The sequence below is a fragment of the Rhinoraja longicauda genome, chromosome 3 (assembly GCF_053455715.1).
Source record: "Rhinoraja longicauda isolate Sanriku21f chromosome 3, sRhiLon1.1, whole genome shotgun sequence".
NCBI lineage: Eukaryota > Metazoa > Chordata > Chondrichthyes > Rajiformes > Arhynchobatidae > Rhinoraja > Rhinoraja longicauda.
The window spans coordinates 60121509-60138796 of NC_135955.1; the positions used below are offsets into that span (position 1 = coordinate 60121509).

The following is a 17288-nucleotide window of genomic DNA, read 5'->3' on the forward strand; positions in this document are numbered from 1 at the left end:
TTTCAGTAGGGGCTGGACCACCGCGTGCTTGAAACTGGTTGGAACAGTGCCAGTGGCCAGAGAACTGTTGATAATAGAGAGGATGCTGGGACCGACTATTGCAATGACATCCTTCAGAAGGGCAGTGGGGGCAGGATCAAGGGGGCAGGTTGCAGGTTTCATAGCGGAGACAAGCTTTGCAAGGGAGGATAGAGTGACGGGTTGGAAGCAGTCCAATTTAGATGAACAGACTAGTGAGACAGCTAGGTCACGGGTGGGAGGGGAAATGTTCATTCTAATGTTCTCAACTTTGTTGGTGAAAAATGTAGCGAATTCTTCGCACTTAGCAGGGGACCCAACTAAGCTGGTACTGGGGGCGGGACATATGACAGAGGTAATTGTTCTAAATAGGACCTTGGAGTTATGAGAGTTTTTGGAAATAAGGTCGGAGAAGTATTGTGCTCTAGCAGACTTTACTGCTTCCTGGTATTTGAGAAGATTGTTTCTCAGAATTTCTCAGAATATCCAGTGAATTGGCATCCACTTCCTTCTGTGGCAGAAAATTCCACAGATTGACAACTCTCTGGGTGAAAGAGTTTTTCCTCATCTCCGTCCTAAATGGCCTATCCCTTATTCTTAAAGTCTTAAATGGCCTACCCCTTATTCTTATTCAAACAAAAGGTGGTGGGTGTCTGGAACAAGCTGTCAGAGAAGGTAGTTGAGGCTAGGACTATCCCAACGTTTAAGAAACAGTTATATAGGTACATGTATAGGACAGGTTTGGAGGGATATGGACCAAACGTGGGCAGTTGGGACCAGTGTAGTTGGGACATGTTGGCCGGTGTGGGCATGTTGGGCCGAACGGCCTGTTTCCACACTGTATCACTCTCAGTGACTCAAGCACATGGGTTTAAAGTGAAATATATAATGGAGAACTGAGGAACAACTTTTTCTCACAGATGGTGGGTATATGACTGAGGAAAATAGTCTGAAGAAGGGTCCTGACCCAAAATGTCATCTATCCATGTCCTCCAGAGGTGCTGCCTGGCCTGCTGAGTTACTCCATCATTTTATGTTCTATGCAAGATTCTAGCATCTGCAGTTCCTTGTCTCTCTCTGGAAATAGTGTTGATGGTTGACACCAGTTGAGCCGAGATTGGGTTTGTGTGCATCCTTTCGTCAGGATCAGTGTTTGCCTGTCTTAAATCAGTAGATGTAAGATTGGGTCGAATTTCTGCAACCACTCAGCTGTGAGAAGGAAGGCGTTGCTGCAAAATTGACCCTCTGGTGAGTTGGAATGCAGTGAGTAGGGGGAATGGTGTAACATAAGTGCTTTGGTGACTTCACTTGTCCGGTCACAGAAGCTGCTGTAACAGATTCCGACAAAACAGGCTGGTCGGTGATATTTTCCCTCCCAGCAACAAAACGAGAGGCTGGTCCTCCGGGCAACGGGCGGCGCTGCCGGGCCCGGGCGAGGACAAACATCAGCCTGCTTTCTTATTCGCTGGTGTAGGAGGAGGATGATGATGAAGCGAGCAACGAGATAAAGCAAACAAAAAAACCGGAACACAGTGTTGAAACTGCGGCTCTGTTGCGAAACCCCCGCGGTGGAGCTGGTGCGATTGCAGTCCAGGCCGCTGCAAGGTCGGGAGACGGGCTGGGCTGGGGTCGCGACGGCAGCCTCTCGTTAACCCTGGCGCATTGTAACCGGAGCGGGGACCATGAGGAGTTTGCCGTATTTCTCCCGCGGTGAGGTAGTGCGAGGATTCGGCCGAGGCAGCAAGGAGCTCGGGATCCCCACAGGTAACGGCCGGGACCGGGACACGACATGCGGGGGCTCTCGGCATTCGAGCATCCGACTCGACCAGAGATAGTCACAACTCAGGGGCGGGCCAGGCGACATACACGTCTCTGGAGGACCGGGCTCGGTGACATCTCTGGTCGGGACACTGCTTCACACTAGATTAGGTGGTTGTTCCCGGTGATAATATGGGGTGCGGGGACTTTGGGGTCCCCCGTGTTGCCGCGACATTATTTAATACATGGGAAGGGACTGCAAATACCGGTTTATACCGAAGGCGGCGAAGTGCTGGAGCAACTCAGCGGGACAGGCACCATCTATGGAGAGGCACCATCTATGGAATGGGGGATGCTTCGGGTCGAGGCCCTTCTTCGGACTGAGTGAAGTCTGAAGTTCTCTCAGTCTGAGGAAGGGCTTGGGCCCCGATGCCTTGCCCACCCATGCCATGCCCTCTCTCTCCGGAGGGGAGGGAGGGAGCTGCTGCCCGGGAGTCCCGCTGTGTCATTACTCGAGGTGGGGAGGCGGCGCCGGGCCTGCGGCCGGTTGCTCTGGTTACCGGTGACCTCGGCCGCCGGCCTCGCCTCATTGACGCAGAGGCCCGCCCGTATTGTGACGTACCTGCTGGGCTGGCCGCTGATTGGCTGCGTGGGAGCTCCCGGGACCACCTGACGCGTGTCCGCGTCACCGCCGCCGCTTGTCCCCGCCCCAAATGGCCAACAAATGTGCCCAGTGGTGGCAATATTGATCTGCAACTTCAAATAACCCATCCCTTCTCTCCCGAGATGCTGCCTGACCCGCTGAGCTACTCCAGCATTTTGTGTCTAACTTCAAATAACCCTTGCTTACCCTCTCTCTCTCCATCCCTCTCCCATCCAGTTCTCTGACTAGTTTCATTGTCCTGATTAATTAGACAATAGACAATAGGTGCAGGAGTAGGCCATTCAGCCCTTCGAGCCAGCACCGCCATTCAATGCGATCATGGCTGATCACTCTCAATCAGTACCCCGTTCCTGCCTTCTCCCCATACCCCCTCACTCCGCTATCCTTAAGAGCTCTATCCAGCTCTCTCTTGAAAGCATCCAACGAACTGGCCTCCACTGCCTTCTGAGGCAGAGAATTCCACACCTTCACCGCTCTGACTGAAAAAGTTCTTCCTCATCTCCGTTCTAAATGGCCTACCCCTTATTCTTAAACTGTGGCCCCTTGTTCTGGACTCCCCCAACATTGGGAACATGTTTCCTGCCTCTAATGTGTCCAATCCCCTAATTATCTTATATGTTTCAATAAGATCCCCCCTCATCCTTCTAAATTCCAGTGTATACAAGCACAATCGTTCCAGCCTTTCAACATATGACCGTCCCGCCATTCCGGGAATTAACCTAGTGAACCTACGCTGCACGCCCTCCATAGCAAGAATATCCTTCCTCAAATTTGGAGACCAAAACTGCACACAGTACTCCAGGTGCGGTCTCACCAGGGCCCGGTACAACTGTAGAAGGACCTCTTTGCTCCTATACTCAACTCCTCTTGTTACGAAGGCCAACATTCCATTGGCTTTCTTCACTGCCTGCTGTACCTGCATGCTTCCTTTCAGTGACTGATGCACTAGGACACCCAGATCTCGTTGAACATCCCCTCTTCCTAACTTGACACCATTCAGATAATAATCTGCCTTTCTATTCTTACTTCCAAAGTGAATAACCTCACACTTATCTACATTAAACTGCATCTGCCATGTATCCGCCCACTCACACAACCTGTCCAAGTCACCCTGCAGCCTCATTGCATCTTCCTCACAATTCACACTACCCCCCAGTTTAGTATCATCTGCAAATTTGCTAATGGTACTTTTAATCCCTTCATCTAAGTCATTAATGTATATCGTAAATAGCTGGGGTCCCAGCACCGAACCTTGCGGTACCCCACTGGTCACTGCCTGCCATTCCGAAAGGGACCCATTTATCCCCACTCTTTGCTTTCTGTCTGTCAACCAATTTTCTATCCATGTCAGTACCCTACCCCCAATACCATGTGCTCTAATTTTGCCCACTAATCTCCTATGTGGGACCTTGTCGAAGGCTTTCTGAAAGTCGAGGTACACCACATCCACTGACTCTCCCCTGTCAATTTTCCTAGTTACATCCTCAAAAAATTCCAGTAGATTTGTCAAGCATGATTTCCCCTTCGTAAATCCATGCTGACTCAGAATGATCCTGTTACTGCTATCCAAATGCTCAGCAATTTCGTCTTTTATAATTGACTCCAGCATCTTCCCCACCACTGATGTCAGACTAACTGGTCTATAATTACCCGTTTTCTCTCTTCCCTCCTTTCTTAAAAAGTGGGATAACATTTGCTATCTTCCAATCCACAGGAACTGATCCTGAATCTATAGAACATTGAAAAATGATCTCCAATGCTTCCACTATTTCTAGAGCCACCTCCTTAAGCACCCTGGGATGCAGACCATCAGGCCCTGGGGATTTATCAGCCTTCAGTCCCATCAATCTACCCAAAACCATTTCCTGCCTAATGTGGATTTCCTTCAGTTCCTCCATCACCCTAGGTTCTCCGGCCCCCTAGAACATTTGGGAGATTGTGTATATCTTCCTCAGTAAACACAGATCCAAAGTAACGGTTTAACTCGTCTGCCATTTCTTTGTTCCCCATAATAAATTCCCCTGCTTCTGTCTTCAAGGGACCCACATTTGCCTTGACTATTTTTTTCCTCTTCACGTACCTAAAAAAACTTTTGCTATCCTCCTTTATATTATTGGCTAGTTTACCCTCGTACCTCATCTTTTCTCCCCTACTGATTGCATGCCTCGGTGTCACCTTCCCCTCAGCTAACAATGAACCAATCTACATTTACAAGTTCACAAATTATAGGAGTGGAATTAGGCCTTTTGGCCCATCAAGTCTACTCCAACATTGAATAATGGCTGATCTCTGTCTCCTAATCACAATTATGTCCCTTCTCCCCATAATCCTTGACACCGTTCTACTCAAGAATTTGTCTATATCTGCCTTCATAATATCCACTGACTTGGCATAAGTTCCACAGATTAACTACCCTCTGACAAAAAAGTTCCTCCTCGCCTCCTTTCTAAAACAGCGCCCTTTACTTCTGAGGCTATGACCTCTGGTCCTAGACTTTACTGCCAGTGGAAACATACTTTCCACATCCACTCTCTGCCTTTCATTGTTCTGCAATGAAAGAGGTCCCGCTCAACCTTCTAAACTCCAGCGAGTAGAGGCCCTTGATCATCGTCTGCTTTGATCTTTCATTTTCATATCATGCCCTGCCACATATCGCTGTCTCCCTCTCCCCTGACTCTCAGTCTGAAGAGGGGTCTCCACCCAAAACGTCACCCATTCCTGCTCTCCGGAGATGCTGCCTGTCCCACTGAGTTACTCCAGCATTTTGTGTATCTTTGGAGTAAACCAGCATCTGCAGTTCCTTCCAACAAATTTGCACTGCTTCTTTCACAATTCTGGAAATTATCAAACTGCCTCTTGGCTGTTTAAAGCTGTTGCAATATTTGAACATAATTTCATTTTGTGCATAGATCGAAAAAAGTGCATCAGAGAGTGAGCAGTTAAGGAAAGTGAGAATGGAGAGCAGTTTAAAAGAATCACGAATAGTTTAAAAGTTGAGGGGATTAGAATAAATACTGACTTCTCATCCGTCTTCACACTTTGTTCCTTTTCAGCTTTATGTGTTATTTAGTCTGAATTTAGACCATTATTTGCCACTTGCTAAATTATGAAAACTAAATTAACACGAGGCAATACAGAAGTATGGTAAGAGTGACTGCACTTGATATCAGGGCAGCATTTGTTTTTTAGAGATACATCACGGAAACAGGCCTTCAGCCCACCGAATCCTCTCTCGCCAGTGATCCCTGCACATTAACACTATCCTACACACACGAGGGACAATTTACACATACACCAATCCAATTAACCTGCATATCTGTACGTCTTTGGAGTGTAGGAGGAAACCAAAGATCTCGGAGAAAACCCACGCAGTCATGGGGAGAACGTACAAACTCCGTATAGACAGCACCTGTAGTCGGGATTGAACCCGGGTCTCCGGCACTGCAAGCTCTAAGGCAGCAACCCTACCGCTGTCGTCCTTTTGACAAAATGACATTGGAGAGTCCCCCTCCGCTCCCCCCCTCCCCCTCCGCTTCCCCCCTCCCCCTCCGCTCCCCCCTCCCCCTCCGCTCCCCCCTCCCCCTCCGCTCCCCCCTCCCCCTCCGCTCCCCCCTCCCCCTCCGCTCCCCCCTCCGCTCTCCCCCTCCGCTCCCCCCCTCCCCCTCCGCTCCCCCCCTCCCCCTCCGCTCTCCCCTCCCCCTCCGCTCTCCCCTCCGCTCCCCCCTCCCTCTCCGCTCCCCCCTCCCCCTCCGCTCCCCCCTCCCCCTCCGCTCCCCCCTCCGCTCCCCCCTCCCCCTCCGCTCCCCCCTCCCACTCCGCTCCCCCCTCCCCCTCTGCTCCCACCCCCTCCGCTCCCCCCCCTCCCCCTCCGCTCCCCCCCTCCCCCTCCAGTGAAAGCCGAACTAGTCAATGAGTAGCATCCTACCATAGGTGTTCTTATTTTCAAGGTGATCCAGAGCTGAATGTGGAGCAAGGAGAATGGGTCGTACTTGGACTTACTATTCCTGTGCACAAAGTTGAAGCGGTCTACATTGTCCGAAGACTGGTGCAGTTGCGGGCTATTACCAGTCTCAAAATAATTCGTTATGGTTGATGTTAGACCTATGGGGCGGTAATCATTGATAGAGGTCACTGTAATTGTTCTTGGGGATTGGCATGATGGAAATTTCCTTGAAGCAGATGGGGACAGTAGACTGTGGAAGGGAGAGATTGAAGATCCTTTTAGAGTCATGGAGGGCATTTGCCCCATAACCCTCCAAACCTATCCTATCCATGTACCTGTCCAATGTCTCTTAAACATTATGATCTGCCTCAACTACTTCCTCTAGCAATTCATTCCATGTACCCACCACCCCTTGTGAAAAAAAAATTACCCCTCAGATTCCACTTAAAACTATCCCCACCACCACCTTAAATCTATGTCCTCTTGCTCTCGATTCCCCTACTCTGAGCAAAAGACTGCATTTACCCTATCTGTTTTTCTCATGATCTTGTACACCTCTATAAGATCGCCCCACATTTTCCTGTAATCCAAGGATTAAAGTAATGCCCTGCTCAACCTCTCCCTTTAGCTCAGGCATTCGAGTCCTGGCAACATCCTTGTAAATCTTCTCTGCACACCTTCCAGCTTGACATCTTTCCTATGACATGGTGACCAAAACTGAACACCATACACTAAATGTGGCCTCGCCAATGTTGTATACAACTGTAACATGACTACCCTAGCTCTATACTCAATACTCTGACTGATGAAGGCCAATGTGCCCAAAGCTTTTTTGACCGCCCTATCAAAACAACAATTGTTTTTAATGTTAACAAGACCAAGACATTTCATGAGGTTTCCCCCTCATTCTGCAATTTGAACGCACAGGAATGAAGGACACTAAGCATGATGAACACTGCCTGGTCCATCGCAGGTACTGACCTCCCCACCATCAAAAGGACGTGTAGGAGGAAAAAGGCAGCCAACATCAAAAACCCATACCATTCTGCGTATGCTCTTGTTTAGCTACTACCATCGGTCGAAGGTACGAAAACCGTGACCAACAGGTTCAAGAACTGCTTCCTCCCAGCAACGACTAGGCTCCTGAGCGCTACACACCACTAACCTCAACAGTTATGATGTTCCCAGGACTGTGCCTTTGATTATACTATTGACTTTGATTTTGCACTAATATGGTTACTTAGCACTGCTTTTAATAATTTATTGTATTATTCATTATTATACATTTATCTGTATTATGTTAACATGCCTATTAAGCTGCAATAAAATAGAATTTGATTGGTCCTTTGCCGATACAAATGACAATTAGACACTTTTACAAGAAATGCAACTGATATAAATGTGATATCAGTGTTGTTATAAAATTCAGACATGTGAATTTTCCGCGTTTCCATGGATTTTCGCTTTTAAATACATTTTCCGCACTTTTTGCATGATTTCCACGTTTTTTACTTTGCCAAAATCACATTTACCAACAGAGAAGTCGGATCAAAAAAATGGAAGGAAAAAAAAGAAAATAAACGATGTATAGACATGTAATGAACACTAGGGTTCCGCTAGAGGTCGCTAGGAGTTCCGCGAGAAACCCCCGAAGTCTCCCCGAAAATCTCAACCGCATCAGGACTTCCACAGCCGATCAGTGGGTTGAATTTGCAACCTGCGTTCGGGGCTCTGGATTTCCAGCCCAGCTGGAGCCAGCACATCTATCCCCATAGCCGACTTCCTTGGCCGGCTGGATAAACCAGTAAAGCTCTGGAACCAAGAGTATCAGAAAATCAGTGGTGGAACTGTAATGAGTAAATATTAAATTTAAGTGCAAGATTATATAACTAAATTAATTAAGACGGGGTTAAAATATATAAAACAGCAGAAAAGCCAATCACCACCTTTTTAGGCTCATTATCAATTAATGTGCGAATTTATTTAAATTTTATTGGTATACATTGACATATTCACATTATTTTGTAACGTCCATTTTTACTTTGAAATGCACTAAATAAGGCTTGAAACGGGTAATTTTGTGTGTAAATTTTCAAATATTTTCCAATTTTTTGACCTCCGCAAGCCCTTGGCTCTTTTCCTCTCTTTTTTTTTTAACCTCACTCACATGCTTGAAAATTGCAATTTGCCTTTCTTAAATAATTAAATGTCAATTGCAAAATAAATTTGATTGCATTCTTGTATTCCAATGCAGTATGTCAAGATGCCTTGGACAAAACAGTTAAACAAATTATTTGACTTCAATCTGAACTGTTGGTATGCATTCATATTTGTTCATGTGTTATTTGTTCATGTGTATCTCCATTTTACACTTCAAATGAAACAAATGAGGTTTTACAATTAACCAGGTGCAAATTTTGATGTTTTTTTATGACATCAGGTTACGGTAGTCACCTCTGAAAGATGTATGAGGTTTGAGATGAAAATTGAGGCTTCATGAGTGGGAAACTAATTGGTCTTATCAAGTATAGTGACTTCATTTAAATCCTTAAAATCCTTTAATCCTTAATATATGCCTAGTTGAGCTAGGCTTTCATCTGAGATGTAAGGAAAGATTATAGGTTTCATGACTTCCATGGGTTTACACATTAATGCTAAGATTGGATCATCTTTGTCGGTTACAGTCCACAAGTATTAAATATTTTCTAGTGTATAGAGAGGTATGTTGAACAAAACTTACTATCTTTTGTTTAATTTTACAGCAAATTTTCCAGACACTGTTGTGGACAACCTGCCAGGAGACATCACTACGGGCATATACTATGGCTGGGCTTCTGTCAGTCATGGAGATGTACATAAAATGGTCATGAGCATTGGCTGGAATCCGTACTATAAAAATACAAAGAAGTCTATGGTAACCTTTTATTTTTATATTTGGAAGAGTTTTTGCCTTGTCTATCATTGATTTTGATGAAGGTTATGGTTATAGCTGTAAAAAATTACATATTTATGCATTTTGTTGTATAGTCCCTGCAATTTCTGTGTGAGGACAGGCAGTGAATGTTAGCCACTCATTTACATTGAGAAGTTGAGTTGAATATCGTGAGATTTTTTTGTCAATTATAGTCTTCTGACAAAGATCACCACTTAAACCCTTACCTTTGTTGCTGAGATTTTGTTCTTTAGTTCTAGTCTTCTGTTGCCATTGTGTCCTGGCACTTAATTTCTAAATCCTCTCAAAACCTTTTTGTTTAGTTTAGTTTATTATTATCACATGTACCGAGGTATAGTGCAAAACTTTTTTGTTGCGTGCTATCCAGTCAGTGGAATCTATACATGATTACAATCAAGCTATACATCTAATATAGATGCAGGATAAAGGGTATTATGTTTAGTGCAGGGTAAAGTCTGATTAAAGATTGTCTGAGGGTCACCAATGAGGTAGATGGGAGGTCAGGGCCGCTCTCTAGTTAGTGAGAGGATGGTTCAGTTGCCTGATAACAACTGGGAAGAAACTGTCCCTGCATCTGGAGAGATGTGTTTTCACACTCCTTTACCCAGGGTATTTTAGTCTCAATACCTTGGTAATGTTTACTTCCACTAATTTACAAGCTGTTTAGCTTTATGAGGGTGAAATTGAAACCAATTTGCAGGATGCCAATATATCAGAATAACCAAAAACGCTGGATATACCTAACTGGTCAGGCTGTTTCTGCAGAGAGGGTAGGAAAAGTTGATGTTTCAGATAATTGGAAATAGCCAGATTAATGCAATTGAGAGAGTATCAGACTGAAGATGTGAAGATTGTTGGTACGCACCTGGGTTTCCAGCATTACTCGTTGGGCTAAAAAAACTTTCTGTATACTTCTACATGGTTGAGTAATTGTTAAACTTCTATCATGATGCTTAACTCTGGAAATAATTGAGATAAATATAGATATGTATAAATATAAATATATATATATATATGTATGTGTGTATTTTGTGACCAACACTATATTAAGGTAATACCATCAACAAAGTTTGATATCCAAGGAGATGTGCATCAATTCTCAAATTATAGTACAATAAAATAAACCATTATGCTCAGCTACTTTAAAGATGATCAAGTGGCTTCCAACATTTGTATACTTACTTCAAACGAGAAAGCATTGCATGTTTTGATGACAAAGACAGAGAAGCAAAGAATAGATGGAATAAACAACATTTTTATCAAGGTATAGGCTTTAAAGAGTTTTAAACAAAATGAGGAGATGCAGAATAGAATTTGTGTGTTGCACTTTGTATGAATTATCAATTTTAGTGGTAGGATGGGTGTAGAAGGAATTTCTGAATGAGCAAATACCATTAAATCAGAAACTTACTTTTAATTGATCCAGAGCTTTAGCCCCACTTTGACCATTCCAAAGATCTAGGATAAGCTGATTCTAGTTGTGAAATAGTATATTGTTGGATTTTGGGGTGTGCAGTTGTATTTCACTGGTAGCAATTAGAATTTATGAAATAATAGTTAATGCGTTCAGCCAGGAATAACACAGCTCTGCAAGTAACTCTAAAATTCTAGTCTTTTCTGTTATCTCTTTTCAGGAAACACATATTATTCATACTTTCAAGGAAGATTTTTATGGAGAAACTCTGAGCATTGTTATTGTTGGATATATCCGAGCAGAGAAATCTTTTGATTCATTGGGTAAGATTTATTAGTCTTGCTTTATTATTGTCATGTGTACAGAGGTACAGTGAAAAACGTCGTGCTATTCAGTCTTATACTATACATGAATGTAATCATGCCATTACAAAAATAAAAATCCCAGAGGGAAGAATATAGTCTTAAAACATTACAGTGTAAATACAGATAATTAAAAAAGTGCATGGGATGCTAAGGTAAGTTGGGAAATGCAGACTACATCCTTGGTTTACGAGAGGACCATTCAGTAGTCCAATAACAGCAGGGAAGAAGCTGTTCCTGAATCTAGAGATTGCTTTCAAACTTTTTCATCTTTTGCCTGAGGGGAGAAGAAAGAATGAACGAGGTATAAATGGTCCTCCTTTCCCACAGCAGCGTGAAGTGTAGGTGGAGTTGATGGAGAGGCTGTTTTTTTCTGATGGACTGGGCTACATCCGTAACTTTGCAATTTCTTGTGGTCTTGGGCAGAGATGCTGCCAAACCAAGCTGTGATGCATCCTGATAGATCACCTCTGGAGAGATCCTAATGGTCCAAAACCCTGAAACCATGCTCCCTGCACCAGCTTCTCATCCACGCATTAATCTGCCCTAGCCTCCTATTCCACTCTCACTAGCACGTGGTCACTGGAAATAATCCAGAGATAACTACCCTTAAGGTCTTGCTTTTCAGTATCCCAACTTATTCACTCTGCAGAATCTCATTCCTTTTTTCACTTGTCAGCACCCAGATGCAAAACGACCTCTGGTTGCTCTCCCTTCCAGTCGAGACTTTTCTGTAATTTGTTCAGAGGCCTTGGCACCCAGAAGGCAACATATTTTCTTGGTATCTCATTTGTGGCTGTGGAATTTTCTGTCTGTCCCTTTAACAACTGAGTCACTATAACTCTCTTTGTTTCCATCCTTCCCTGCTGTGCTTCAGAACCAGTCGTGATGCCACAGACTTGGCTCTGCTACTGCTCTCCCCTGATAGGTCATTCCCAGCAACTGTATTTGAAATAGTCTGTGTTATTGAGGGAAATGGTCTTCGAGGAATCCTGTGTTCTCTGCCTACACCCTCTGCACCTTTGGAATGACGACATTTTTGAAACTCCTACCTATGATGCTCTTAGCGTCATGAATGCTCCTGAGTGAGTCCAACCGCCGCTCATGCTGCTCGATGGAGTGAGGTGGGAGCTGCAGATGGGTGCACTTTGTGCGTGCTGTCAGATTAGGTTTCTTGTAGTTAAAATCAAAGTTTAATATGGGGCACGACAAGATGCCAGGGATGATTTAGTTTTAGAGATACAGCATAAAAACAGACTCTTAGGCCTGCAAGTTTCTTGCAATATAAATAAATAATTTATTACTTAAAGACAATTGATATTGTATATGCCTTGGAACCATTATAATTCTCCCTCTGAGTTCAGCCCCTTTTGCTCTTAACTGTAAATTCTCTACCTCTTAATTGTAGATGCTTTCTTTGTGATTCCATGCTTTTCTGTGGGTTTTTTTCTCGTTTATCTTGTATGATAATTAACATCCTGAGCTGTTTTCCCCATGTCATTTCAATATTACATTGCATGTTATATTCCCTGCTAGCCTTGTTTCATTTGCACTTTGAGTTAGTCATAGTTATTGAGGTTTCACTTATATTGAGGAAATGTTCGATGCTGTGGAAAAACGTCACCTTTTTGTGATCATTGCCAGAATTTTAAATTTAGTTTTGTTTAGACGTACAGCGTGAAAACAGGCCCTTCGGCCCACCGAGTCCGAGCTGACCACGATCACCCATACACTAATTCTATCTAGCACTCTAGGGACAGAAGCCATTTAACCTACAAACCTGCATGGCTTTGGAATGTGGTAGGAAACTACAGCACCTGGAGTAAACCCACAAAATCACAGGGAGAGCAAACAAATTCCATACAGACAACACCTGTAGTCAGGATTGAACCTGGGTCTCTGGCGCTGTAAGTCAGTAACTGTACCTTTGCACCACTGTGCTATCATTGAAATGTTAAGACATGCTGTGTTGTGTCTTTTAAATCTTACTGCTTTTCTTTAGATCACTGATTTTGTTTTCGCATCTTGTTTCAGATTCCCTAATCACCGCCATCTATAGTGACATATCTGAGGCAAAAGAGAAATTGGATTTGCCAGAATACCAAAGTATGAAGGATGGAAACTTCTTCAGATCCATTGAAAACAATGTCATAAATGGCCATTGACCAAGTTGAAAACAGAGCTTGTGTAATGTTTTTCTCTTGTATCGTTTAAAGTGTATTTTAGTAATTGTCTAGATTCTGATTTTAAATGTGCAAATACCTGACCAGATTTTCCATTGCAAAATATAATTGGATGGATGTGAGAGTAGCTTAAGTTTTCCAGATTTGTGTTTGCATCTTATTTGACTACTGAAATCCTGGTGATTATTAAATTCTTTATTTTTTAGTGAATCACAATTGTTAAAAAAAAACTGATTCCAGAAGGTTGGAATTTCTTGTGGACTGCCTAATGAGCCTTTATGACATTTATTTATTTAAATGGGGGTATAATTCAGCATGTTAACGTGGAAGAATATCAAATGGTCATGTTGAGAATGATTGCTGATATCTTTAGTATTTTTTTTGTTTGTTTCTAATAGCATTTGTTCAGGCGGAAAGAAAATAATCCCGAAGCAGCCAAATTTGGTGCTGTTTTGTGGAGAAATGTATTAATTGCATTTTAAGCTGGTTGCCCTTTAGTACCTTAGCTTACCTCAGAATATGACTGGAGAAATTCTTCACCCTTGCAGTTTATCCAGTAATTAATATAACTGTTGACAAATGCCTTCAGCCTTCAGTAGTGTATTCCTGAACAACACGCTTTTGGCCAATAAATCAACAGTAACAGAATTACTGTTGCTTTAGGTTATGGAGCCAGTACTGTTTGACCCAGGTTGTGTTCTACAGGGGAAAAATAGAGGAGGAAAGCTTCCTTTACATTAAATCTATTGGCTATCTTTGGCCAGCTGTTTATAATGACTATGTAAAGGTCTGAATTTGCCTGATGTCAGCTCAGGCTTCCCAACACAGGACAAATCATGCTATCCAGTAGCTATTACAACTTTCTCTTCAGACTCTTAATTTTGTTTTGTATCAATCACTAAAGAAAAGCAACAAAATCATTCTTGTAATTTTGTCTTTATTCACTTGCTCTGTATCATTAAAAATACTTTGCCACCATTTCTGCTAGTTACAATCAAAATTGATAGCAGTTACTATCCAGGCATCATCAAATATCTGGTCATTTTGTTAAAACTGTTTCTTTGCTATTGGATGCCACTGCCATCAATCAAACATCAAATGATTTTTCTTCCTTGTGACAATGTATTATCGTGTAATGTAGATCAGCATTTTACAGATGTGTAATTTTACTGCACCCATCTGATCTGGCATAGATTGACTTATGGATAATCAGTAGCATAGGAACCAGAGAGAATATTCTATTCCAGATTTGAGACCAAGGCATCCTTTCAAACTTCATTTTGCCTGTGAATGCTGTCCACCTACGGTGGAATTGCATTGTTTTCGTGGTAGAGTGCCATAAAAAAGAAATCAAAGTATGTCGACCTCAGTCCAACACTGAACTTCGAGGGAGTTAGTGAAATCACTGATCACTAATTCATGTTGTCATAGAATTATGTTGTTTACATTATAAAAGGTGATTTGGTCATGGGATCATATGTGAAGTTTTATCATAAGATGGGAATTGTCACAAGTTCCTGTGGAGTGGGAAAGCCTATATTAATAGTGGGAATTGTTCCTTAGTATATTAAGAACTTTAAGTTGTATTTCTGCAATACTTCAATTGGAAAGATATAATTTAGACTATAAAACCATTGGAGAGCCGAGGGACCTTTAATAGGATATAACTTTGCAAGCTGAACTGTCTATATTCATAATTCGTGGCCTTGACTGCCTCTGTTGCATTTATAAGTGTTAACTATGCAGATGCAAAATAATTCATTTAAATATATATTTATATAATGGATTCCTGAAAAAATTATTGCTGTTAAATGTTACTAATTGTTTGCCAGGAATATGCATTGTGTGTGAAATGTTAAAAGAAATACACTACCCTAAGACACCCACGATAGAAACTCATGGTCATGTGCCATTTATTTAAAATTTAAGACCAAAGAGGTGGCATGTATATTTTCTTTGATTTAAATAGAATTCTTAAACTATGGAATATGTAAGACTTTATTTTTAAATTATACCATAAATTCTTGGCCTCCTTAACTATTTTAATTTCTAGATTTTAAGTAGCTAGTCTTTACAAAGTTTTTACATTTTAGAAAACCGAGTCATTTATTGCCTCAACATAGGTAGATCCTGAACACAATAAAGATAGAACTTTATCAAAATCAAACGTTTTGGGGATTTTTTAAATTCCTCCTGATAGATCAACTGAGATGAACAAGCCTAAAGCACCCTCTCTGTCACAAGATGTGTCATTCAGGCTCTCTTGGTCTCTATCCTATCATAGACCTCCATTTTGTACAAATTTATTTTTTCCAACATTTCCTTGGTCTGCTGAAAGGTCATCAATCTGAAAGATTCTTTGATTCTCTCTACATCTGCCTGGTGTACTGATATATTTCTGTAAATGTAAGTTTGTCTTACGTAGGTTTGTTTTGAGGGTTTCAATGAGTGACTTTTCATTTAGTGTTTAGCTGTTAGTCCAGTTTTAAAATGACTTTTGGGAGAAATGCTCATTGATGGTATACTAAAAATAAACAATATGTCAGTTTCGTAAGAGCCTAACTGGTGAGATATCTTTCTATAGGGGCGGTAGTGGCGTAGTGGTAGAGTTGCTGCCTTACAGCGCCAGAGACCAGGGTTCGATCCTGACTACAGGTGCTGTTTACGGAGTTTGTACGTTCTCCCCGTGATCACGTGGGATTTCCCCAGCTGCTCCGGTTTCCTCCCACACTTCAAAGACTTACACATTTGTAGGTTAATTGGTGTCAGGAAAGATTGTAAATTGTCCCTAGTATGCAGAATAGTGCTAGTGTATGGGGTGATTGCTGTTCGGCGTGAACTCAAGGACCTGTTTCCATGCTGTATCTCTAAACTAAACATTTTTATATTGTATATTGGAAAATGAAAATACTGCAGATAATGAAATGATTTTTTTTTTTTTAATGCACGTGCTGGAAGAACTCGGACAACATCTGTCAAAATAGAAATAGTTATCTTTCAGATCTAACACCTTCATCAGCATTCTCGTGAAAGGTTTGAAAAGGTTACGTTTTGCTTTCCATAGATGTTTTTTGATCTCTAGTACTGATAATGGGCCAGGCAATAATCTTTGGTGGACTGAGCGCAAGTGTTCAGCGAAATGGTTGCCTAATCTACGCTTGGTCTCGCTGATGTAAAGGAAGCTACATCGGGACTACTAAATACAGTAGCTGAGGTTAGAGGAGGTGCAAGTGAACCTCTGACTCGCCTGGAGGGAGGCATAGGGACAGGTAATTACATCTCTTGCAGTTGCAGGGGAAAATACCCTTTGGGTTTGGGTGAGAGGAGATGAGTGAACCAAGGAGCTGCAGAAGGTGGAAAGGGGTGGGGATGGAAAGATGCGACTGGTGGTAGGATCACATTGAAGGTAGCGGTAATATCCGAGAATGTGGAGGCCGGTGTGGTGGAATGTAAAGTCCAGGGAACATTATCCGTGTTCCATCTGGGGTGAGGAGGAGCGAAAGCAAAACTGCACGGCGCAAGAGATGTCCTGGAATGGAAAGCTTCATTTTGGGAGCAGATGGGGCAGAGAAGGAGAAATTGAGTGTAAGGGATAGTGTCTTTGCAAGAGACAGGGTGGGAGGGGGTGTAATCCAAATAACTGGGAGTCACTAAATTTGTAGTGGATGTCAGTTGGTAGTTTGTCCACTATGATTGAGAAAGGGGAAAGGTACCAGACCTAGTCCAAGTGAATTTCAGGGCAGATGGAAGTTAGTGGTAAAGTTAATGAAATCAATGAGTTCTGTACAGGTGCAGGGCGCAGCCCTGATGCAGTCGTCTATGTTGGAGAAAGAGTTGGGGGATGGTGCCAACGTACATTTGGAATAAGTACTATTTGATGTAACCAACAAAAAGGGAGGTGTAGCTGGGGCGCATGCTACATCTTTAACTTGGAGAAAGTGAAAGCAGTCAAAATAGAAGTGGCTGAGAACTTGCTGAGTTCTTTCAGAGGTT

General features: G+C 42.7%; 1 protein-coding gene across 1 annotated transcript; it reads left to right on the forward strand.

Moving 5' to 3' along the window:
* The first annotated feature begins 1465 nt into the window (after positions 1-1465).
* On the forward strand, positions 1466-15912 carry rfk (riboflavin kinase). The gene is made up of 4 exons (XM_078396248.1): positions 1466-1782; positions 9146-9297; positions 10971-11073; positions 13147-15912. Exons 1-4 carry the CDS (start codon positions 1701-1703, stop codon positions 13275-13277), a joined length of 468 nt encoding a protein of 155 aa, XP_078252374.1. The 5' UTR covers positions 1466-1700; the 3' UTR covers positions 13278-15912.
* Positions 15913-17288: the final 1376 nt, after the last annotated feature.

Excerpts from the sequence above, each read along its gene's own strand:
- rfk (XM_078396248.1), top strand. The coding sequence starts at position 1,701 with ATGAGGAGTTTGCCGTATTTCTCCCGCGGTGAGGTAGTGCGAGGATTC. Across the intron at positions 1,783-9,145 it reads GGAGCTCGGGATCCCCACAG|CAAATTTTCCAGACACTGTT; the intron begins GTAACGGCCGGG and ends TTAATTTTACAG. Across the intron at positions 11,074-13,146 it reads GAAATCTTTTGATTCATTGG|ATTCCCTAATCACCGCCATC; the intron begins GTAAGATTTATT and ends ATCTTGTTTCAG.